The sequence below is a fragment of the Uloborus diversus genome, chromosome 7 (assembly GCF_026930045.1).
Source record: "Uloborus diversus isolate 005 chromosome 7, Udiv.v.3.1, whole genome shotgun sequence".
In the NCBI taxonomy this organism is placed as follows: domain Eukaryota; kingdom Metazoa; phylum Arthropoda; class Arachnida; order Araneae; family Uloboridae; genus Uloborus; species Uloborus diversus.
In genome coordinates, this window is record NC_072737.1 from 99,208,840 (window position 1) to 99,235,576 (window position 26,737).

Consider the following 26,737-nt stretch of genomic DNA (forward strand, 5'->3'; position numbering starts at 1 on the left):
GTGAAGCACATTTCAAACATATAGACAAAAAAATACTTCATTCGAAAAAAGAAATACTTCATTGTGAAATAGCCAGCTCTAGTTAGTCATTAGAAACATAGACAAGTTTTAGACTGTCAACGCTTTGGGAAGAAAGATTGAAGGTCAATTTGCTTTGGCACATGGAAAAGTCCGAAACTACTAATTCATGTACTGACTTCGCTTGATATACCATGAATGTAACTTGTGGTGATTCGAATGGCTCCCAGAAACTGAATGGTGATGGAAAATTGGGCAGAGAGAGGACTGTCCCAGCTCATTCCATCGATGCCATTCTGGGTCTCAAGTATCAGCAAGAAGGACATGCGAATAGCAAAGGACCGGACAAGTTCGTGGAAATGCAACTGAAGGACAAGATCAGTCCGATGCAGTTTTTCCAGAACGAAGAAGAAGGGAAGAGGAAGGCCAATGATAAAAGTAAGATTTTTAAAGAGTTTTTTTTTCATAATTAATGCTTTATTTAAAGCTTCATAGGGGGCACTGATCAGTGAATGAAGACCCCAGCGAATGAACAGATTGCAATTTGTTTTAAAAAAATAAGGTTCAAAGGCTTTTTCGTAGAAGATATGTGGCAGGAAGAAGCAAAACATGTAAGCAAAGTTTTTAAAGTTTTGACTAAAACGCGTAAAATGTTCAAACTGCGGTTGACCATCGTTGAAACCTTTTCTGAATGATGCTGTACATGATATGACCCCTCGAAGTCCCCCGTATCTACCGTTTGCAAGGTTCATCTGTTTAATGATTCTGTACAGCAGCACCCTACCAGAGATATTAGTACCATGTCTTCCTCTAACAAAGATTAGAGTTTCACTTACGATTTGTACCAGTTATCTCAAATTTTTAATTTTATCACTTGCTTCTGTAATTGGGAAAAGGATAGCCTGGCAGCGCAGAAACAGTGGTATCAGACCATCTGTAGCTTCCAAAGACTGCCAAGTTAGCTTTTCCCCAACTATATGTGCTTCAATTGATATCAGTAAATTCCTTCTATATAATTACATAAAAGGAAATGGCTAAAAGAGTTTCTTTTTGTCTCTTTGGTAGACATGTTCATTTACTGGGTTGTTGCTTTTCTTTTCTTTTTTTTTTTTTTCATTTGAGCACCCGAAAAATACCAAAAGCAGAAACATAAAACTTCTGAGTTTTTTTTATCTAGTAACTACACAAATCAATAGAAATGTTTACAGTGTCATGTACCAAATAAAAAGTTTTTTAGAAAGCCATGAATTTTCGAGACTAATATCGCACTTAAATGCTCATTTGCTGGTCAGACTATCCTATTTACTTCAATTACCTTCAACCAGGGTTATTCATCGCTAACAAGGCAAAGCTTTCAAAGTTTCGTCAATGTAGTATGTATGTATCGAAAGCTCTGAAAATATTTGCGATTTCCTTCGTTCTTTTAGAGAATATATGTCTAGGGGGACCAATGTACCTAAGCCCCCCCCCCTCTATTTCAAATGCATTAAGCTCTAAATTTTATTACTCAGTTGGGAGAACTAACACAACAATTAAATTTTAAAGTTATTTTAAAATCCTTGAGGAAAAAGTTGTGGCAAGTTATAAGCAGATAGCATTACAATATAGTTAAAAGTAAAGTTTTGCAGTTCGTCTCTTTTACTTTTTGTGTAGAGCTAAACGTCTCTAGAGAGTCAGCATGTATGGTTGAGTGACACATAGTATGTTCAACGTTTAAAATCAAAATCATTTCGAGATTTAATGTGATAAAAATGCTCACTAAAATCAAAGTCATAGCAAAAATTATTTTATGGGTTCAAACACCCCTCGAAATTCAACGCTAAGATTGTATTTCGTTTCGCAAGATCTTTTGTTCCCTCCCTCCCTTTTTAATGCATTGCATCATAATAAAAAAATTAAAATATTCTGCTGCGAAGATAGAAATTTCGTGGCACTTTGACCTGTGACAAAACTGTTTGAAAGTATGACGCAAAACATATGTCATATCTGTGATCCGTAACGTGATTTGGGTAAATTTACGAGATATTTTGCGGCATATTCTCAATTCACCATGACGTTTTAAAAATTTTAAAATAATAAAGGAAGGAACTCTCCTTGAATAGAATAGAATTGTCAATGGCCCTGATTAAAACGCATAAAAATGGAGTATACTGTAAAAAAAAAGTGTTCGTTCGGATTGTTTTTTCGGAATTCGAAGTTCACTTCTAAACTAATATGCAACTTCTAAACAACATCATGTCAATACATTATTCAGAGTACCGTCACCCAATATGACGGTACTACCCAATATGTGGTAATAGTTTTATACTAGTAATACACATTGCACGACTAAAGTGAAATGGAGTCCCGGGGCAAACATCATTATTAGGATTGGGGCACCTCCCTTAGGTTTTCCATATCTATGAATTTGATTCGTAAACTTTGAGCCAGTGAACTTCATTATAGGTATAGGATTCTTTTTTGTGTGTGTGGGGGTGGAGGGGGAGTTACGTAGTAATGTGTGTAGAGGACTAAAGCAGTCTGTAGCAAATATCTTGTAAAGAGTGTTCTTTTTAGAGGTATAGAACTTTAAGTCGGGAACACTGTTAGATATGTAGGCCATTTTGATAGTTGTCTCTTGTTCTGTGTTTAGTTTGGTTTGCTATTTCATCATGAATATTTCATCATGAATAGACAACAGGACGGTGCAACACGCCACACAGCGCGTGTCACAATTGATTTATTGAAAGAAACTTTTGGTGAACGAATAATTTCGCTTAATGGATCCGTGAATTGTCCTGCGAGATCATGCGATTTAACTACGCTGGACTATTTTTTGTGGAGCTGTGTGAAGTCTCAGGTCTACACCGATAAACCACAGACGGTTGACGCCTTGGACAAGAACATTCGCCACATATCACTCACATACGGCCCCCATTGCTGCAAAAGGTGATAGAAAATTAGACTTCCCGATTAGACGTTCTCCAAGCCAGCCGAAGTGGCCATATACCAGAAATCACATTTAAATAAAAATGGCAAAGAATCATTTTTCAAATAAAGCAAAATTCATTGCGATTTATATCATTAAATGGTGTTTTATTTGAACCTAAAGTTCTATATCTCTAAAAAACACCCTTTATATAAATCATCCAGAGCCGTATTACTAAATAAGCAAAGTAGGTAGTTGACTAGGGACCCCAAGATGGTTTTAGAACATTTAGTGCACAAATACAGCTTAGTAATTTTTAGACCTGCTGAAACAACAAACCAGTCTAGTAAATCTAACTATTTAGAAGCAAGAAAGCGCCTCCAACGTGATCTAAATTTTGGGTAGCTACCAAACAAACATCTCAAAAAATATTTCTTTGAAAATTGAACCCAACAACTTCCTGTTCATTCAGCAATCCAGGCCCGGGTCTGCGTACCTGCAGACTCCGCAGTGTGGGGAGGCCCACGTCCTTGCCCAAGAATTTTTTTGTTCTAAAGAAAAAAAACTATTACTAAGACTTATTAACGTTACAAATATACACTGCTGTTCTCTGGAGATGGGCCTTACGAATTTTGTTGCAGGAGGAGGGGGGCAAACTTTATAGATCCGGGCCTGAAGCAATCAAATTAAAATAGTAAATAAAATGCCCCTCTTCTTTGAGAGGAATCTGGATTTTAGTCCATAAAAATGCTTATAAAACCATTCCTAATAACAAAAACTTTGCTATAACTTGAACCCTTCGACTTACAATGACGTTTAAAACATTCATGTGTCTTTGTAGACTTGAATGACGTCATTCATTTCATGTGAAACTTAGTCTTTGACGTATCCGAGACATTGTATAATATCAAGGCCAAGGAGAATCTTCTCCATCCAACTCCAATAAGTATTTGTAAACTTTTTCGAATAAGCTTGATAACATCTTAATGTTTAGTATATCCAGTTTTATTCGTGCTGTGAGGCAGTGAGAAGCAAAGGAGTGTAAGTGGAATTTTTGAAAGTTTTGAGAAAAATGTGTTTAAAGTTCAAATTCTAGACAGACTTTCATTGATTTTTTTTCTCTAAATCATGATGTCAGAAGAAAACTCCAACCACTTGTACGGGCTATCTCGATTTTTTTTCTTAAATTTTGGTACTTATATCCCTCTGCTTCTCACTGCCTTAGTTAAATCCTTATCTATCGCTATGTATAAGACTTACATGGAGAAATAAATGAGCTTACTTTCCCATTTATTAGTTTTAATTTTATAACAATTATTGTGATTAGTAACTTATTTAAAATATTTTTTTCATCCGCAGAAGCAATTACTTAACAAATTTTCACTCTTGCGGCAAAAGAAGAGAATTAGTAAATTTTGAAAGCAGTATCAAATCCATTCTTTCAAATCCGGGGCCTTATGCTTTAAAGAATCCGACTAAGATATGGTTTCTCAGCAAGAGGATCTATAGTAGTTAAGTACAGTACTTCATTAGCGGAGAAAATATGTATCTGAATTGCAATAAACATTCGTTTTGTCAAGTGGAATTTCGAAGTTTGGAGTAGGGGAATGTGGGGCAAAGTGAAATGGTTAAGATGACCGAGATTTTTCAAAGAGAACAAATAGGAAATTTGTTTGAAAATTACAGTACATAAAGAAAGAAAATTGTATTTTATAATAAAACTTGCGTTGAAACAGTATTTTTTACTTTTGGCAGTAAATTTGTGTCTTCAAAAAAAAAAAAAAAAAAGTGGAAATTTTTCACTTTTTTTTAAGGGGCAAAGTGAAAAATAAAATATTTTTCTACTGAAATATTTTCTATTCGATTATAAAAAATATTTTTGATCAAAAGACCCAGTAAATAAAAGGTTGAATAAATAAATGAAAAGATAGGGAAATATAAATGAATAATTAAATGAATAAATCAATTAATGTATGAAGAAAAATAAATGAGCAAATAAAAGAATGAATGAATAAGAAAAAATGAATGAATGAATAAGTGAATTACTAAATGAAGAAATGTAAATGAATTAATAAATAAATTAAAACTTAGGTGATTTATGTTAAAAGATTCAGTGGGTAAATAGACCAAACTATTTCACTTTACCCCGTATGTACTTGATAAATTGTACAATTTATTTAAAATACAAATAAGCTCAATATTAAATTAATACTGCGATGAATATTAGGAGATCTCAATTAATACTTAAAATGTTAAAAACAAAAACTTTATTATTTTGTAGTAACATGAATAAGTTTTGACTTACAACAAAATATTACAATATGAGTATCATTTTTTTTAATGTCTATGTTACCAAATGCTTTAATCTTCGGCGGTATTTGTTTCTTGACCGGAATAGACTACATATAATACTACATAGTTAAAACAATACCAAGTAGGTGGAACTAAAAGCAGAGTAAATATTTCACCATTTCACTTTGCCCCATGTTCCCCTACTTAAGAGAAAAAAAATTCACGTAACATTTTCACGACAGTTAACTCAAAAAGTGAAAATATTGAATAGTATTCCTTTTTTGTAACATTTTTTTCCTTTTCCGTCAATACCGGAAAAATTGTAGAAATATGAAGAATTTTTAAGAATGAAGAAAAAGATTTATTCCTTGGTAATAAGTTGTACCAGAAATAAAATGAATTGCAGCTCCATTCTATTGCCCGAAACAAAAACTAATGTTTTAATAAAAATTTAAAAAAACAGCTGACCCCTCCAGAAGTAAAAATAGTTTGCCGATTTTTTAGATATATTTTTTAAACATTTTAAAAGTGTTGATAACACCATGCCCCAGAACTAACCGACAATCTACAACTTTGAAATTGTTTTATAAAAATAGTTTAACTTTATCTGACGAAATGCTACACTTAATACACCTAACCAGAAAATTATGAAAAATCATCTCAGTTTAACTATGGCTATCTTTAACTAACCTTTAAAACAAATTAATTTAAACTTTATACGCAATATAATATAGGATAGACATACCAAACCAATGAACACATTCCATTGAATGAAAAGTTTGAAATTATTTCGAAAAGTCAGGAATTTAAAAAACTTTTTCTCGCAGGAATTGGCAACAGTAGGGTAACGGCACCAGTAACAGACATGCTTAAAACTTCACTTTGGGGGCCTCCATGGCTCTATGGTAGAAGCTTCGTCTTCTAAGCCGGATGTCGTGGGTTCGATTCCCGCCGGTGCCCTGAGTGTTATTTCCTTCTCTTGTGCTGTAAATCTTTCATATGTGTGTCCGGAGAAAAGACGATTAGTACGCAGTCCTCAGGGGTGATTGTGTTCCGGTATTTTACCGAATTTCCGGTATTTTCGGACATATTTCCGGTATTTTTATGTCCAAAAATACCGGAATTTTTTTTTTTTTTTTTGTTATGCTTTTATTTCGCTACCTCCACATTTTTTTTTAAATTATATAATACTCATCAAATATACCTGCAAATGCCTTAAGATGGACACCTATCCCTTAAGATGGACAAATGTCAAGATAATTTGTATAACACCAACTCGTAACTTTGTAATCCATTAAAAATTTAATCAAATGTACACACAATATTTTGACTCAGAACTATTTAATACTATGGCAAAGGTGCACTTAAGTAATAGGGACCAAAGATTCCCCCCCCCCCCGTTCTCGCTTTGAAACTTTCAGGTATTTTTTGATGAACTCACAATCACCCCTGGGTGTGTAGTTTCTGAATAAAACATCGCTCTCAGTTTAACTCAATTTTCTCAGCTTTTTAATGTATTTAGACTTTTTAAACTATTTTTCTCTCATGCAACTACATTGTATCTAACGTTTGGCTGCTTCTAAATCCTCTGAATTGGTTGATTCTATTTTTATTTGATCTATTTGGAAAAAAAGTCCGACCCGCAAAACAGACACTGAAAAATCTGATGCTATCCAGTAACAGATAGGATAAGGAAAGGATGAGCAATGGACAAAATTCCCTTTTTCCCTTCAAAATGTGCAAAAGTTATTTATTTTTAGAACAAAAGCCTTATTAAATTTAAATGAACATGAAACTCCAGCTGACCATGTGGTAGTTGTTCATAACCTTCCACCACTGCCTTGTCAATACCAAGTGGCTCATAAAACTCACTCTGAAAACACTAGAGACTAGATGATTGCGCACCGTACTCATGGGTCACAACAACATCTGTTTAACCCACCTAAAATTCTTGTTATTGAAATCCAAACTTACTACAGTCTGTTACTGGACCCTTGTCTGTTACTGGTGCCATTTCCTAATTTTCCTCTTTACAGTACTAAAAAGAAAATGAATAAAATGCTATGTTTGTCTACTTGTTGGGAGTGTTGAAAACATTTTCAACTAAAATTTGGAACTCAGGGGGAAAAACTTTACGACCCATCACATGAATTTTCTGTAAGAATTATTTTCTTTATCATTTACGGTTTTCCTGTTATAAATTTTTAAAAACAGTCCGTCTTTTTCAGGACACCCTGTATAAACTTTTTCTCACACTTTCCAAAAAATTTTTTGCATAAAAGAAATTTTTTTATCATCAATCGAACATCCTCATTGTAACATTCTAGGCAATATACAGTAAATCCCTGATTATCCGTGGAATTGGGTGGCACAAGTGCCACAGTAAATTGTAGATACACCGCAAAAAGGATAAAATCAGGGACAAATAAGATAAAACTTGTCCTTCCTCAAAAATTTGGCTGCATTGATGCATAATACTTTTTGCAAACAGTGAAAATAATACAGTAAAAATGTTTTGTACTTTTGCACAACAGAACTTATCAAAACAAGTGCATGTACAATAAAGATAGAAAATAAATAAATAAAGCAAATAAATAAATAAAACAAAAACAACTGAGTTTAAATTTAAAAAAAAATCGAGAAAAAAAACCCACTGGTATTTGTTTTTTTGCTGCAAAAATGCATGTTCTTGATAGTTGATTGACTCGCGGATAAACCGCTCGCAGATTTTTAAGAGTTTACTGTACTAAATGAGGGAGATCTTGCGATGCTGTCAAATAAAAATGTTCGCTCCAAGTACGCCATGTTGTGTGTTAGATTACGAAAATTTGTTTTTCGACCCATGCGGGAGTTGTAAGTATAATCAAAATAAAAAGCGAATATTTGGCGAATTATAGTTCCGTTCTTGCTATCATAGTTCAAAATTATTATTTAAAGAAATATAATATCTTCAACTCTGCAAATTTGATCCGGATAACCCGGAAATGTGGATAAACAGGGGCTGGATAAACGAGGTGCTACTGTATAGATCAGGGGTCGGCAAGTAATTTGGTCGGGGTTCATATATTTTTGAAGCACTTTTCGTCGACGTTCAAAAAACCCCTCATAATAAAAATTAATTAATTGAAAATTAATTAAATAAATTTAGGTGTTTGAAGCATCTTAAACTAAAGACACTCAACGTGAAAAATATCGCCTGATATCAAAAAGTAATTTTGCTAAAATCATTAACAATAATAAAACTGAAAGTCTCTCTGTCTGGATCTCTGTGACGTGCATAGCGCCTAGACCGTTCGGCCGATTTTCATGAAATTTGGCACAAAGTTAGTTTGTAGCATGGGGGCGTGCACCTCGAAGCGATTTTTCGAAAATTCGATTTTGTTCTTTTTCTATTCCAATTTTAAGAACATTTTCCCGAGCAAAATTATCATAAGATAGACGAGTAAATTACTAAGTTATCATAACTTGGAATCGTTACATGGGCAAGCCAATTGGCGAGAAATTCATCATACATTATTTATAAATATACAGGCGAACCAAAAGACCTTTTAATTTTTCTACTACGGTCAAAGCTGTGCGGGTGCCACTAGTGCAAAATAAATCGGAAAAACAAAAGCAAACAGAATTATTCAACTGCAAGTTGAACTGATTTACTTTTTAATGACACTAGTCATTAAAAACCTAATTTAGATAGATTAAGTGAAAAAGTGGTTCCTTAAGATATTGTTGCCTACATAAAAATATTTTTTAATAATATATTTGTAATTTTTCTTTCAAAACTTTGTTGGCGGTCCAGTTTTCGACCTTCCGCGATCTGTCAGTTGTCGCCTACTGGTACAGACAGACATTGGGGATCAAAGTTACCCCCCATGAGTGCACTCTTACCGAAAAGTTAAACCGAAACTGCGCATCGAAAGCTGATTGTGCATCTCATCATTCCCAACTCTTTACTTGTGACTGACACACGGAGACTGTCATCTTTCGCCGTAAGCCCCGTCCGGTAATCCCGACCGCGTGTCAGGAATTGGGAGGGGGAAAAACTCCAGCCAATTAGCATGGAGCATCCGCACGTAACTCGATCTGCATTCGAACGGGAATAATAAACGAGGGCCCGCGGCGTAGAGAGCGAGTCTGGGGAAATCATTAGGCGCGTGTCACGCCGCCGAAAAAAGGGTTTTTTGCTCCTTCTCTCTCTCTCCCAGTATCGGGAGGACGATGAAAGATTCGGATCAAACCGAAAGGAAGAAATTGAATTATTTCGAGTCCCGTTTGTTTAGCTATTGTCAGGAGATAGGGAAAATATCATGTCGCACGCCTACTCTAACTTCTGGAGAATAACCTAGAAGTTTTATAGTATTTCCAAGTGTCATCGAGCGCATTTTGGTCCGACATTTGTTTGAAGTTGCTAAAGAAATGACAGGCGATTTGATAACTTTTTTACAAGTGTTCGTAAAGACACGATTTAGAACTTTCGACATTGCTTGAAAACTCTGTCATCATTTTAATAATTCTCATGAAAAACACCCAATATACATGGTACGATCTAAAAGTAATGAGCCTCACGTTTTTACTGACACATGCACACTCTGCAGCTCGCTCCGCTTGACAGCGACGTTGGTGGGGGTTGTTGGCTTTACAGCGCAATGCAGTTCAGCTTCCTCCTAGCTTTCGGAGCGGTACCATCAGCTTGAACAGTAACCCCTATTCGGTGGTACGTGACACGGCGATATGGAATGTTCGTCAGAGCAACGCAAAGTGATCAATTTTTTCTTCCGGTTTCCTTCCCAAATGTTCGCAATGCTTCAGCAGGCGTTCGGGACTGAGTGTCTGTCTTATTTTTTTAGATAAAAGATAAAGATAAAATTTATTAACAAACAAAATACACATACATAACAGTAAGCAAAATTAAAAAAAGGAAAGTACAAATTATAAAACATAAATTACAAACTTCATAACAAAACATTAAGAAAATCTTGACTATAGTTCAACACGAGTTAGTATTAAATTTAACACTAAAGAGCGCCAAAGGCACTGTCCGCAGTGTTTTTTAATTGATTTAGTATGGAGTACAAACACAAATATGTATTAACAGAAATATTTACAAATTAATTTTACACAAGTAGTAAAAATTTTACACAGAACAATTATTGGACTGTTTGACTCCAGAGAAAAAAAAAACACAATAACTCGCATTGAAACATTCAATAGTATAAAAATTACAATACAAAATCCCCCCCGGTTGGCAAGTCAGTATTATTCGCAAGTAGAAAAGTCGCACGAGGCCTTCGTAAGACCGGGAAGTGGTGACTGACGAACCCCATCCTGAACGCCCGTCCTCGGCCCGTACTGACGTAAATGTGCAACGAGTGTGTAAATTTTTGAACCCGAGCTGGTGCTTGAGTCTCTTACCAAGTAGCAAAAGCCCTGAACTTATCGGAAACAACGGTGCAACGCATTGTAACGAAGAAGTTGCACATGCGGAAAGTTCTGCGCGAATCTTGTGCCGAGAGTTCTGACTGAAGAAAGTCTGAGTCAACGCTCTCGTGGTGCTCTAGCCTCTCTACAGTCCAGTTTTGTGACCTTCTGACTTCTTGTTTCCAGTATTAAAATCAGCGCTGAAAAGAAAACGTTTTGACTCCATCGAAGACATCCAAGCACGTGTCAAGGCAGCCTTTGCAGATATCTCGAAACAGGACTTCAGGGATGTCTTTGAGTCATGTAAAAATCGCCTACAGAAGTACATTATTGCAGGAGGTGTGTATTTTTAAGATTATTAGGCAGTTGTAACGATCAGCTCAAAAAATCTGTCTTTTTAAACGAAGGCTCATTACTTTTGGATCGCACCATGTATTGAAGTATTGTTATTGTTTTTAAAGCAATTTATTAGAACTATGTGCACAAAATAAACTCATCACAATAATTCAGTAAAATATATCACCTGAAAAAGAATTAAAAGTTTCACTCTTACGTCTTTCGCTCTTTTATTCACTCTTGCATATTTCACTACTTATTTCAATCATTACGGGTATTCTTTCGAGTGTGTTTTGTATTTTTGAGTATAACTTTTCTTTCGGCAAGTTGGAACAGAACGGTGATAAATGCCAAAGTAGAGATTCTCAACCGCTGGTCGGGCACCGGTCTACGGAAAATTTCGACCAATCCTCAGATGTGTGCCTTTCCGCTTTTAAAGAGCTTTCCAAATTTAAAAAAAAAGATAAATAAATCAATGAGCCATTCCATCTCAGATCAGGCAGGGCCTGTCAAAGGACCATCACCGAATATTTTGAAAAAAATACAGTAGTTGCAACGAAGGGACGTATGAACCATCCCAAAAAGATTTTGCAAGAATTTTTTTTTTCCCTTCAGTTACAGCCTACTAAAATTCTGTACAAAATTGGCCATTTTGGAAAAAAACAGAAAAACACTCCATTTTAAATGGACACTCTCTATTTCAAAAGTATTTAACCTATTTGAATAATTATTTTTTCCAAAAAATAAATAAGGACCCATATATTTTCTAGATATCGTTTTTGAAAACTTAGTTAGGTTTTTTGATGAAGAAAAAACTGGTTTTAGTGGCGAAAAAACTACATTTTTACCGATTTTATGATTTTTTTTCTCCGTGGGAAAAAAAAAAGTTTTTTTTTTTTTTTTTTTTGCTAAACGAAGATGGCAGATTAAAGCCCTTATATGATAGTTTGTTAGCATATTTTATTATAATCCTTATATGCATACAACCTTGGAAATAAAATTTAAAAGTTTGAAATTTTTTAAAAATTGGCAATTTTTGAAGTGAGATTAATCAAAAAACCCATTTTTTAAAAATCTAAAAAATGGCTCATTTAAACCCCTTCTAATGCTTAACAAGTGGATATACACCGCATCCCGTGTTTTTTCCCCAAAAAATGTTTTATGACTTTTTAAATGTGACTTTATCGCCCATGGCATGCAAGTAAAATAAAATTGTCTAATAATTTCAGTCACTGAAATTCTGATTATATTAATGCCTAACAGCTACAATAATTATCAGTAACAGCTAAAATCTTTCCTTTTTCTTGTTTCGATATTAGTTTATTTTGTCTCCAAAGCTATGCATTCACCGTTACTTACATATGCCGAAACGAATCACATTTTTTCTCTTTCGATTAAAGCATGCAACTCAATTACATGACAGGGGAAACCATCCAAAATTAAAGGAAAGAACAGTACAATGCATTTAAAATGATTTACTATTTTAATTTCGTGCATTGGTTGTCATTGGTGACTGTTGTCCCAGAATTTTTGGATCCTACCTCGTATGATTACTTTTATACATAAGTATAGGTATTTTAAATTCAAAACGCAAGACTCACCAATAGTTTAAAAATTTAAAAAGCCCACCTGTTTTGTGAGATAAGTTATCAATTGAACACGGTTGAAAGTTGAGGTAACCAAACAGATCTCATCAAAGGCAGCTGTTATAGCCAGGGATCCAATTTCTAACAAAGGAAGTGCAGAAGCCCTATGGTATACAGAACTTATTTTAATGCTTAAGTGGTCTGAATTCGGTCAAAAAAAATGAAGATTTGAGTGAAATACAAGGAAGTATGGGAAATTTATATAACGAAGTCAAATGGTTACCAAAGGCTATAATTACTCACTAAAGGCTATAATTACACACACCTAGAATTCGATGAACCTCACCGGTCGACCGGTAAGTAACCGGTTACTAACCGCAGCGTTCTATGATCAACCGGTTACCGCATCGGTTATCATTCTAAGCAGTTGATTGGAGCACGTGATCATTAGCTGTCACGTGATTAACTAACCGGTCGCTACCGGTCGTGCTCGTCAAGCGTAAACACAGAGTTATACAAAAAGACGAATTGACCGGTTCATCAAAAGCGGTTTGTTACATATATGTTACTAGCTGCGTTACCCGGCTTTGCCTGGTCTACATTGAAAATAAAAATTGTGTCAAGTGACGTATATTCAACAATCATGCGTAAAAAATAAATAAAAAAACATCATGATTTCTTTACAAACAATGACAACAGATATTAAAATACTTTTAAGAAATTAAATCCAGAAAGATGGATTTAAAATGCGTAACCATGGAAACACGAAATAAAACAAATTTAAGGAATTAAAATGCGAAAGAAAATGGTTCACAATTTGAATGGAATCGAGATTTCTTAAACTTGATTTAAAAAGGCTTGTAACTTTTTTCCTTTCGAGATAAAAGCTTATTTTTACGACCATAGGTCGAGTTAGATCTGGAGTAAAAAGGTCACTTTTTTCAATGGCGTCAAAAAGAAAACTGTGGGACAATTCCTTTACTTTTTATTGATTTATTTAATGAAGAAAGTAGTGCCTACAGTGGCTCCCAAAAGTGTTCGTACACCTACGACTTTCAATGAAATAGGACTCTATCTTTTGGTTAGAATTGAAATTTCGGAATAGGTATTTAATTATAAGATATATGATCAATTTTCAACAAAACTACATGAAATTTTTTTAAAAAATACTAAAACTTAATTTTTTAAAAATCAAAAACCAAAAAGTGCCGGAAATTTTATCTCACAAAAGTCTACGTACACTTTAAAAAATGTCTATATATTATTGAATAATCTAAATTTTTATTAAGTTATTATTTAGTAGAATATGATGCAGTATCAACAACACCTTTTAAACGTCTGGGAATAAATTACATTCTTTTTCTTTCCTTTTTTTGCGTAATTTCTGAGTAAGTGTTCAACCACACTCCGAGTCTTACTGTTTCTAGCTCTATTTTCATTTCAAAGCCGTATTTTCGTAATCTAGCCTCCAGATATCTGTAAATATGTTGCATTAAGTACAAATCTTGAGATTGAAGGGGTATTTTCTAAAATTTAGGACATTTTTTGAGGCACTAGACGCAAACGTTGAAAACCGTGTCCTTTTTATTGCTGTTTTGATAAAAAACAAAATTGTTTCCGATAACCAAATTTTTGGTTAAGAGTTTAAAATTGATTTTAAAAATATTTAAATAAACAGTATGATTCATTATTTCATCAAAAAATTCCAGACTACCAAGTCCTGGTACTGATATGCACCCTCACACAAGAACACCTTCACTGTCCTGATTAACTGCTCCAACTAAGTTCTTAAGATTAGGTTCCTAATTTTTTCTTCTATTTACAATTTTTCGACAATTTAACCAAAAGTGTTAAATTCCTTTCTATCTGTAAGCAAGACGTAATTCCAAAACGTTTTGAGTATCATTGATTTTGCGACGAAAAGTGAAAGCTTTTTGTTTTTCTCATGGCCAAGAAAATGTCTGCGGGAAGAGGTCCCATTTAATCCAGCTAATCAGAGAATTTGGCGAATAATTTTAGGTGAACATTAAATGTAAAAATTTTCATTTAACTTCGCAGAAATTTTTACAGCACTCAAATGAGCATTTTTCATAAATTTTTTAACTGTAAATGTCCGATCACACTTTGTCAACTTTGCCGGTTGACCTTTTCTTACCTTATTTTCGGTCCGATTTTTTTCTTTAAAGCATTTTATCAAGCACTTTACTATAGAATGGAATAAATTAACTAATTTAGAGACATTTCAAACCAATTTACCGCTACTGTGAGGAAAAAATTCAAATTTCGAATGGTGTTTGTGGTTTTTTTACGAATACCAGCCATTTTAAAGTAATAAGCACAATATTAAGGAATAAAAAAACAAAAAATTAAAGCCAAATGACTCTTAAGGGTCAATACAATGCAAAAACAACAAAAAAATGACATATGATAAATTTTAATCATGAAGTTATTCGAAAATATTTGAGTGTACGAAGACTTTTGTGGCGTGTTATTTCTCTGTCTCTTCGTTTTTTAACGCATTTCAAAAAGAAGATTCCTCAGTATTTTGAAAAAACTACAGGGTTTTATTTAGAATGACATAGGAATGATGTGAAAAAATATTGAACTTTATATTCGAATTCAGTTTTGCGTTATTTCGATTTTACTAAAAAATTTCAAAGTGTACGAACACTTTTGGGAGCCACTGTATATTTCAGCTAAGCCTAAAAAATTCGAGCTAAAAACGCAAATAACTCCCGCCGTAATAAAGTTAGAGCATTGAAATAAATTGCGTAGAACGCAGAAAATTCTACCCTTTCTAACGATATGTAATGTTAATATGTGCAAATAATTTTCACCCCTATATTTGAGAATTTATGTGAAAATTGGACGTAAATTGGAATAAAAAAAAGAACTATTCATCGAATTTTATTCGAACTGGTCTGCAAACCTTCTCAGGACTTAAAGGAACAAACTGTGAAAATTTCAGCGCAATCGGCCGGGTAGTTCTCGAGTTTTGCGAGTTCAAACACACAGACGCTTTTTGGGAACTTCATTTTATACTATGTAGAGATTAAAAGTCGGTAAGATTTTAGTTGTTCCTGATAACGTGCACCATTATTGCAGCTAGACGTTATATATAATCAGAATTTCAGTGAATGAAATTATTAGACATTTTTATTTTACATGCATGCCCAGGGCGATATGGTCACTGTCAAAAAATCGTAAAACATTTTCTGGGAAAAAAACACGGGATGCGGTGTATATCCACTTATTAAGCATTAAAAGGGGTTCAAATGAGCCAATTTTTAAAATTTTTTTTTTTTTTGAGTAATCTCACTTTAAAAATCGCTAATTTCTGAAAATTTTCAAATTTTAAATTTTATTTCTAAGGCTGTATGCATTTTAAGGATTCTAATAAAATATGCTATAAAACTATCATATCAGGGCTTTAGATTGCCATCTCCGTTTAGTAAAAAAACTTTTTTCATAGAGAAAAAAAATCATAAAATCAGTAAAATTGCAGTTTTTTCGCCGTAAAAATATTTTTTTCTTCATCAATAAACCTAACTAAATTTTCAAAAACGATATCTAGAAGATATATGGGTCCTTATCTATTTTTAGAAAAAAGAATTATTCAAATTGGTTAAATACTTTTGAAATAGCGTCTATTTCAAATGGAGTGTTTTGCTGTTTTTTTTCCAAAATGGCGGATTTTGTAAAGAATAATAGTAACTGAACAAAAAAAATTTTTTTTGCAAAATCCTTTTGGGATATTTCATATGTCCCTTACTTGTAACTACTGTAATTTTTTCTAAAAAAATCGGTGATGATCATATGACACTTTTCATACTTGCCTGCCTGATTTGAAATGGAATGACTCCAATACATTTAAAATTGTGTACTATATTTTTTACGTTGATGCTATAATTTTGGTATCTAGAATCTAAAATTTTTCCGTTGAGGGTTTGTACATATGAAGTGTAGTGACACTCAACACTTGCTTTGTTTCGCATTAATTTATTTCTTTTATTATAATGCTTTCATTAAACTGGGCTTGATTAAACAATAGCCCTGCCTTGGGGAGCACAAAATTATCAGCCGTATAGAACATTATAACAAAATATGTATGTCCTTATTTTTGTGATTTTTAAAATCGAGAGCAATGTAGCCTGTATCACCCAAACAGTCATTTTTTGCTATCTGATGTTTCGTTTAGGTACTTTAAATCACCTGTAGCTTATCCTGCAGCATGTGTATTGACAAAAAAGGCGTACTGATGCACTTCTACAGCACTTTCTTCTATTATACTATTCAAGGAGGTCCCGACAGATGGGTTTAGCCTTTACTGCCTTAAAATTTCTAAATCAGGCCCTTCCTGCTCATTCTTGGGTGAATAGATTAGTTGGTGGGACTAGATTTTAAATCGATACCAGTAACAAAAGTGAAGGATAACAGTTAGAAAGTTGGTTAAAAATAAAATTAACACTACACTACAAATAAAAAACTTCAAAATGCTTCTGACACCGTTCTAACCGATGCTCATGTAAAACATCCAGAATCGATATATTACCATCAGCTTCTCTTATTACCTCTTTTTTTTTTTTTTTTTTTTGAGATATCACCTCCCTCCCCACCCCCCATTTATTTTTCAGTCTCCGCCAGGGGATGGGGAAAGGAGCATTATATTAACCATTAATATTCTTCCGGGGGGCAAGGAAGGTGAAAAGTTCAAAAGCATGAACATTCGTAAGAAGTTGGAAGACTCACAGGGCTATCCCCCCCCCACCCCACATTGAAAAATCATCAAAAGCGATCTTTTTTCTTCTAGGTATTTGTTTTACAATTTTTTCCCTTATTTTTCTGCGTAAAACCAGAGTACCAGACTCACTCTTTTAAGTCGCATGTCCGAAAAAACTTTCACGTTGGAAAAAAAAGTGAAAGGATCTCGGAAACATCTCATGTTGCATACGAATCAGACCGCAGATCATCAGTGAAGAAAAATCCCGAATTATTTATATTCATTCAAGTTATATCCACAGACATGCTTGAGATTAAAAATGAAATTAAGCGTTTTTATAATATAGCTGTTCTAAATAAACTGTTCTAAATAAACTGTTCTAATAAAGCTGTTCTATTATAGGCGCTGTTCTAAAAAATGCGGGATTATATGCAACGTTCTAAATGTTTATGAAAACACTAAAAAAAAAATGTGTAACCTTACTTCATAAAATCGATGGAAGCTAAGATGCCTCCACTGCTCTGGAGTAACTTAACTGATATCACTGGTGTAAAGTTACTTGTGGAAGGTTACACCACGAGGAAGTAACTATAGTGTAACGTCTCACTAATTTCTGCGTAAGGTTACACCAGAGTTTTCTGTATGCTTACAGAGAAATTGCTTAAAAAGTTACTCATTAGCAAAAATTGAACTTTTTTGAACGAATACTCACTTTTTAATGTAAGTAGACTTATACAGCAAGTTAACTATTCGATGGTTTAAATTATCCAGATACATTAAATGATCAAGTAATAATTTCTTTTTACACGTTTTAAATTGAAAGTACAACAATAAATTAGTAGGTTACAGTACTTGAACTTTCGTCATAACAGTATAAAAAATAATCATCTAAGGAGCGCCTTCTTTACAGCTCTTGCTTTTAATTCAATACTAGCAGTACCCGCACGGCGATGCCCGTGCTAAAAAGTTAAAGGAAGTCCATTGAACAAAAAAAATACACGGCCCACACCTCCCCCCCCCCTTCTGATGTGAAATGATCCTTTTCATTCAACTTAAATGCGTACACACCTTTTCAAAAGACCTATTAAATTCTCTTTGGAATTTAAAACTATTCGCCAAAACACATAAAAATATTAACAGTAGCTTTAAAACTCAAAATAATCCTCCAACTACATAGTTTATCGCTTAACGTGTCAAGCAACCACGCTACCGTAACCCTGCCCTTTAGCGAGTGAAGCAATTTTTTTCCCCTGCAATTTAAAGTGTTTCGCCAAATAAACAATGCTATAATAAAAACGTTATAAAGAACAATCACAACTGAATAATACGACAAATAAAATTATTTACTTAGATAAGTAACTATCTTCAACTAAAAGAACAAAAACAAACGTTGAAGAAATAAGGAAAACAAAACATAATAGAAAAATCCTACAAAATCAAATTATGTACTTGAACATCGAAAAAAAAACGCATTAAAAAATCTGATTTACAAAAATTTCGTTCAATCTAAATTTAAAAAAATAGCCTATAGTCTTCCTCAATAAATGGTCTATTCAACACAAAAAGAATTTTTCAATTCGAACCAGTAGTTCCTGAGATTAGCACGTTCAAACAAACTAACTCTACTGCTTTATATTATTAGTATAGATTTATGAAGTTTATGCTTTTTCTCAACAAATATACATCAATTATTTATTCATTTTAATATACAAACAAGGCATTTTTATTGCACTATGAGAGGAAATAATCTAAGAGGTGTCCGAACATATAACGCGAATCTCACAGACAGGTCGCAAAGCAAGAGCCGCTCGGCCATAAAGGCCGGTTTACGCTTCGCTAATAAGAGTTTACCTGCTCTGCGCCGATTCTGATCTTTACGCATACGCTTTGAATTCTACTGAAGTCATAGTGCAAAGTTCCTCCAACAGTTTTAGTATTCAAAACAATAATACTACACACTTCAGAATTCATGTAACGTTACATCCATTAGTACTAGTAATCTTACACATTTTTTCACAGTGAGAGTAGCTATTTCCTCCCAGTGTATTCCAATCAATCAGGTCCAGATTTCCAAAGTTTGCAATAGTGGTGCCAACTATTAAAAAAAAAGCGCAATCATTCTCCCCTCTATTTTAGCAAATGGAATCTTGAATCCTCGTTCAGCGAAATTTATCTTATCAGAGCAAAACCATAGTACGCGTTCATTTTCAATATACAATCATTTATTTCTACTCAAACATATTATTTGATCCACTTCAATAGTTAATTTCACAATATATGAGCAAGCAGCAAACATACATTCTGTCAAATTATTTTACTTATTTTACTCCTCCCCTATGACTGTTTTTCTCCTTATCAGCTTACCAATAGTTACAATTAGGTCTCTTAGCATAGGCGATAACCAGTCCCTCATACATCATTATCACTAAGATTATTAATAACAAGGAAAATAATTTGGGACCTCTTCTTACACTATACTTAAATCTTGTTATAACGAATACCAATACAACGATGGTTTGAGAGAACTGACAAGCCTGGTAAATAAATACAGTGCTGACAATTAATTTTACTGGCGAAAAATAGATAACAACAGTATGCCTCTGAAAATTATTTAAATCCGCGAAGGACCTCTTTAAATGCAAATTTTGCACTAATAAATGTACTAGAAAGAAAAGGGGGAACAGACGATTTTAGATAAATTGATGACGCTACAGTAAATCTTGAATTCTATTTAAAGAACTTTTGCATGAAATTTTCGGCCTTGAAAAGACTTGAAGGGATTCGAACATGTTGGGAGCAAAATTTCTGACAGCACCGTAACATATTTTTTAGATAACAATACTTCCAATTTTGTGAAGAACCTGCTTTTGCGGTCACAATTTTGGTAAAGCGTTAATTAAAGGGGCTATTGCGGTATAGAATTTTAAAAATTTGTTTTAGAAAATAAAGCTAACTCCAATTAGAGTCACGATTATCGTTCATTCTGAACCCTATTCTATTTCAGTCGGCTTTAATTTTCTTTCCATCATAGAAAGATATTAAAATGTTCCCCCTCAACAAAGCTCAATTTTATTTTACAGTTTTGATGCATACTCCGCCAATGCGACAAGTCACATATACTGTTCCAAAACATTTTTACATAGCCACAAATTTGCCTTTCTGCCGCTAATTAAATAGTTTTTCATGGCATTAAAAAACTTAAGCAGTTACTAAGGGAAATGTCCCTCAAATTCCATTTTTTCTTTTTAGTGATTACAAAACGTTCTCTGATTAAGGATTACTTTTTTCTAAACATAGATTTTGAAAATTCAATGAGGAATTATCATTTTAAGCAGAATCTTCCGTTCCCGAGAGCTTTTCAAGGACAAAAACTTCCCTTTTTACGGAACGTGATTTTTTTCCCGTCTCGACGCTATAAACGCTTGACTTTTATTCCGCAAATAATCAAAAACCAAGCTTTAATCTCACTAATGAACCGACTTTGACGTTAAGTAACTCGAGTTTTTTCAGCTGCCTGCTGTCCTTCTGGGATTTGTTAAATTCATCAGGACCTCTGTAAAAATTTTGAAAAAGAAACATTCCGTAAATAAATAAAACAAAGAAAAGTAAGTTTTTAAACCAGTTTCTCAATTAAACTCTTTTCTGCGAGTGTTTTTCTTCTTCTTTTTTTTAATAAAAATAATTCTATAAGATTAACGTGCTTAATGAAATTTAGGATCATTTTATTTATTAATTAACCGATTTGCCTTCTTTTTTTCTTCCGCTTTTGCTTTTTAAGTAAAGAATTAAAACAGTAGATTGTACTCTCTAGAGATTGTTTGAAAATAAAATTTACTTTCCATTTTTTCAAGAGTTAAATGGATTTAGTAGTGAAGTTCGCTATGAAAGTTTTTTTTTTTTGCTTAGCAAATGTTATAGAATGAGAATAATTGCATTTACTCAAGAAATATATCCACGATTACTTTAGCAGAAAAAAAGCACGGATTTAAGAAAGGGCGTAGAACGATGACCCCCCCCCCCCCCCTCCCGTTATTATTGCGCACATTGAACTGATAAGTAAAGCATTTGTAAAGGGGAAACGTATAAAATTAGGTAAATGTACCTCATTTTTTAAAATATCTTTCTTTGAATAGAAAGTTTTACTCTTACGCAATAACTCATTATTATTCTTAATAATTTCTAGCGTTTTAATTAAAAACTCTGCTTTGCAAAAAACCAACCGAAAATAACAGCGGCTTTGCGTTCGATAACGTTTACGTATGAAACAGTAGTTTCGTCAATAATCAGAATAAATTGACTTTTTACGCAAAGTTCTTCAGAGAACCTTAAAGAAGATTTTTTTTAAACCTCTCAGACCACTGTTGGGCTCCCAACAGAATCAAAACCCTGGATTCACGCCTGGGTAGATATGAAGTATTTCGAAGCAGAAGAAACTTTTGCATTTAATAGTAATAAAAAAGAAACTGTCCCAGTTTCATCTTGTTAAAACTACACTGTTAAAAAAATTTTCTGAAAATAACGGATAAAGTACCGGCAGCAAAGTTGCCGTAAATATTACGTTTCCGTTAAATTATTCTCCGTGACTTAACAGAAGTTCCATTTCTCATTTCTCCGTTTAGTTCTGTTCTTCCATTTATAAATTTTCCGTGATTTAACGAAAATTCCATTTCTCTTCTTTCCGTTGGTCTATTTTTCCGTTTTTAAATTTTTCGTTCATTATTTTTCCGTTTTTAAATTTTCTGTATCTTTACAGAACTTTCGGTTCTTGATTTTTCGTTGCGCTATTTTTTCGTTTCTCATTTTTACATATTTTACTGAAATTTCATTCTCGTTTTTCTATCCTATGTTTAAAATAATATATATTATAAAAATAGTTAACCATTCAAAAACTATTATTTTTCTAATTTGTATTTATTACTTAAATATATTTTAAGTGAAATTTTTGCTTGATAACTTACCTTTCAAGCATCTATCTTGAAATTTGCACCTTCAGATGAATAAAAATAATCGAAAAGTACCAGCAAGGAAATTAGTGGATTTGAATATAACACCAATTTTTGATGCTGATACTGCTCGATATTTCCTTCCACATCTCCTCGTACATATTCTGGCATGGCATGGAAAAGCATACATGAAAAATAGATTTTTTTTTTTTTTTTGCAGAATGAGTCAAATGAAATACCATTAAAAACCGGTTGACTTTATCTTGGAATAATATACCTGATGGAGGGTACCGCATACCAATTTACTGTGTTTAAAAACAGAATCATTGACATACACGTGAAGAATTTTTTGCTCAGATGATGTATACCCCCCCCCCCCCCCCCCCCGGTGATTTCCGCATTTTTCACTCATTGGAATAGCAACATAGATTTTTAGTGCATAAGCATTATACTTAGGCTAAACATATCAATCAGTTCGTTTTACCCGAAATGTTTTAACAAGAAACTTGCAATAATCTCAAATAAGTTGTTGGATGAGATCCTAAGGAAATAAATTAAATAATTTATATTTTTTATTATAAATGAAATCCCGAAAGGAGTAATGAATGTTTCCAGATTTCTAAGTAGTCAAGAAAACTTATTCTTGTCAAAATTGTAATTGTATTTTCAAAGATTAACAATCTGCTATGCCTTTTCGCCAAAAATATAACAGCAAGACATACTTTTATTTAGAGATTCAAAATGTTTACTTTCAATCTGTCAAAAAAAAAAAAAAAAAAAACTGAGTGACTTTTTTCTGTCTTGCTCGCACACCACGATAATCTTCGGTTGATACGAAATGTTGGCATTTAACGTTTTAATGACTTTCAAGAATACAACGCGTTAGAGCAAAAACAGTAACTTTATAATAGTTCTATAAATTCTAAATCAGCTACCATCGGAATTCTATCAAATGCATATTAACAAGAAAAATACATTTGTATATTAACATGTACAAAGATATTCTACAATACTTACATGTGAACAGCGGTGCTAAGTTTAAGTGTATCCATTGCGTCTGCACACAAGTAATCCAATAGCCTTTATTTTAAATGTATAACACGAGATTCTAAAACTATTCTCACCGGGCGTAAAAACAATTTCGACATACGAGTATATTACTTTCCAGACATGAAATAGCAAGCTATCTATTTTGTCTTCGACATCCGAGTTGTTATTCTAAATAAGCTTTTAATTAAAAAATGTAACAGTGTGATTTAATAAGCACTATCAAAAAGCGATGTTTATCATAACTTGAAGGCTAATCAGGATACTAACAAAGTACAGCACAGCGGCAACCCTAGAAATGGAAAAATTCTGTTTTCGTTACTTCCTTTCGTGATGTTTCTGTTTTTGGAAGGAAAAAATACGTTTTGAAGCATTACGGAAATATTCTGTTAAAATCAGTCAGAAAACTACCTGAACTTTCAGGTTTTTTTTAACAGTGTAATATATATATATATATATATATATATATATATATATATATATATATATATATATATATATATATATATATATATATATATTGTAACGGATCTGGTGCGGCTTCCAACTTTCTTGAAAGAACGACACAGTTCTTGATTAAAAATACAGGAAATATATACACTATGTACAGGACAGAGCGTCAACAACTGCTAAATTAATCATCAGCAATTAAGCAAATATCACACAACACCGTAAACTCAACGGTTACACACGTATTTACTTCCGAATACGAAAAACAACACAGCGAAATGCCTCGCAATAAACAGAGCTAATACACTCTCAATCGAAATTGAACTCTTTATCATGCATAACGCTTTTTATACACACCGAAAGAGAACTCTCAAATATTCCACAAGATTCCAAATGCCTCTCGAAAATAGTAGACCGTTATTTTATTTCTTCTTTTCACGAATCTTATCAATGAAAAATAGGGGGAACCATATACTTCAACTGAATGTATAGGGGCTGTATATTCATTACGGGAAACTATTTACAGGTTACGTTACTACAATAATTACTATTTACAGAATTTGTAACTTTGCCCCCTTCCCAAGGACTGCGCGTCCCGGGCAGTACAATCCCCAGAAAGGGTGCCAAGCGTCTATCACAAGCTCACAAATACACATATTAAATAATAACCAATAATGCACAGGAAACACAATAATAACAAGAAATATTACTAAACATTAAAAGCAAAAAAATTAACTACAACTTTTATGTTATCAACCATGGTTGTTTACGTAATACTCATGAACTATGGCCATAGTATGGGGCTAACCGATCATAATGTACAACCCTTGGTTTTGCATTAGGTGATTTTTGGATCCTCACTACGACGTCATTCAGTCGGTTAAGGACTTTGTAGGGTCCATCCCAATGCAACTGCAATTTGGGTGAAAGACCTTTCCGTCGGATGGGATTCCATAACCAAACCTTGTCGCCTTCGTTGAATTCATGTCCAGTAGACCTTGTGTCGTATCGGGTCTTCATCTTCTCCGCCGCGATGTTGATTCGCTCTCGTGCGAAGTTATGAACGTCTTCCAACCGCGCCTGGAGATCCTGGATGTACTTCCTCAGGCGATGAAGGCGCATCCGGACGACGACCGAAGACAAGATCACAAGGTAGCCGAAGCTCTCGTCCGAAGAGCATCTGAGATGGGGCATACCCGGTAGTCTCGTGGACAGCACTGCGGTAGGCCAGCAGGAACAAAGGTAGCTTCTTGCCCCAATCCTGTTGATTTCTGGAGACCATAAGCGAGAGATTATTCAGGATTGTACGGTTAAATCTCTCCACCATGCCATCCGATTGTGGGTGTAGTGGTGTTGTCTTAGTTTTCTCAATTCCGAGAATTTGACATAGACCCTTAAACACAGCAGAGATAAAATTCCTCCCTTGATCGGAATGAAACTGCAAAGGTGTTCCATATCTCGAGATCCAATGTTGGACTATAGTCTCTGCTACGGTGGTAGCCTCTTGATCTGGAATGGGATATGCTTCGGGCCTTTGGTGAAATAGTCGATGGAAACAAAAATGTATTTGTTCCCATCAGCAGTTCTTGGTAGAGGACCTAGGATGTCGATCCCAATTCGTTCAAAAGGAGCTCCAACGTTGTACAGATGTAGCTTCCCTCTGCTTCTTTTTTTCGGTCTTTTACGAGCAGCACAGGCGTCACAAGAATGACACCACTTCTCCACGTCATCCTTCGCCTTGCTTCAGAAGAAGCGCTCCCGAACTTTATTGAGGGTTTTCAAGACACCAAAATGTCCTCCAGTCGTACTACTATGTATTTCTTTCAGAACATCTGAAATCCTTGATCAGGGAAGTAGTAACTGCAACCTAGATGTTTTGCCGTCATCAGATTCCCATTTTCGGTACAGTACGCCGTTCCGTAAATGGAGTGAGTTCCATAAAGTCCAGTATCTTTTTATTGCAGGACTGAAGATGGAAACGTCCTGCCAGCTAGGTCGCCGACTGTCACTCTCCATGAACTCCAAAATTGGTTTTATGTCGGGGTCTTCCAGTTGATCTTTTCGAACTTGGTCGTCACTCCATGGATCAGGTTCTGGTGATGTTGGAGTCACTGTCACCTGATAGGCAGTAGGGCTAGTCGTTCCATACTGTTTCTCGATTCGGGAACAATAGTGGCAGTTCTCAGGACAGGGTCTCCTTGATAAAGCGTTTGCATTACCGTGAGACAACCCTTTTCGATGCTTGATCTCCATGTCATATTCCTGGAGTCGCTGTATCTACCTGGCTATCTGGCCTTCCGGATTTTTGAAGTTCAAAAGCCAAGTTAACGAGACATGATCTGTCCGAAGCAGAAATTTTCGGCCGTAGAGGTAATGATGGAAGTGTTCTACAGCTTTCACTATGGCCAGTAACTCCTTTCTGGTGACGCAGTAATTTCGCTCCGACTTTGATAAGCGTTTGCTCCAGTAAGCGTTGACATGTTCATTGCCGTCAATTTCTTGGGATAAAACAGCTCCGATGCCCTCGTTGCTCGCATCAGTGTCCAGGATGAAGGATTTTTCAGGCTGAGGATAGGCGAGGATAGGCGTTGATGTTAAAGCCTCCTTCAGTCATAGAAATGCATCTTCGCATTCTTTAGACCATTCAAACATTTGCTTGCTCTCCGTCAGCTTATGCAAAGGTCGTGCAATGTTGGAAAAACCCTTCACAAACTTCCTGTAGTACGTGTAGAGCCCCAGGAAACTTCGCAGCTGATGGATGTTTTCGGGACGACTCCAACTCTTGACCGCAAATACCTTTTCTGGATCGGTTTGTACACCTTCAGAAGAGATGATGTGACCAAGGTCCTTCACTTCCCAGCGGAACAAATTACATTTGGACGGGCTTAACTTCAGATTGACTTCCTTAAGCTTTTGCAGCACCTTCCTAAGATTTGCCAGATGTTCTTCGAAACTGCGTCCCACGATGATGATATCGTCTAAGTAAACCAGACAGGATTCGTAGGAAAGTCCTCTTAACACT

The 26,737-nt window shown here is 34.4% G+C and overlaps 1 protein-coding gene across 1 annotated transcript in view; it reads left to right on the plus strand.

The window, feature by feature from the left end:
• The first annotated feature begins 212 nt into the window (after positions 1 to 212).
• Positions 213 to 26,737, plus strand: part of LOC129226811 (retinal homeobox protein Rx-A-like) — a 50,853-nt gene continuing 24,328 nt past the window's right edge. Inside the window, exon 1 of the mRNA XM_054861439.1 lies at positions 213 to 456. Within this exon, the coding sequence (XP_054717414.1) occupies positions 213 to 456 (244 nt within the window). The remainder of the gene's footprint in view (positions 457 to 26,737) is intronic.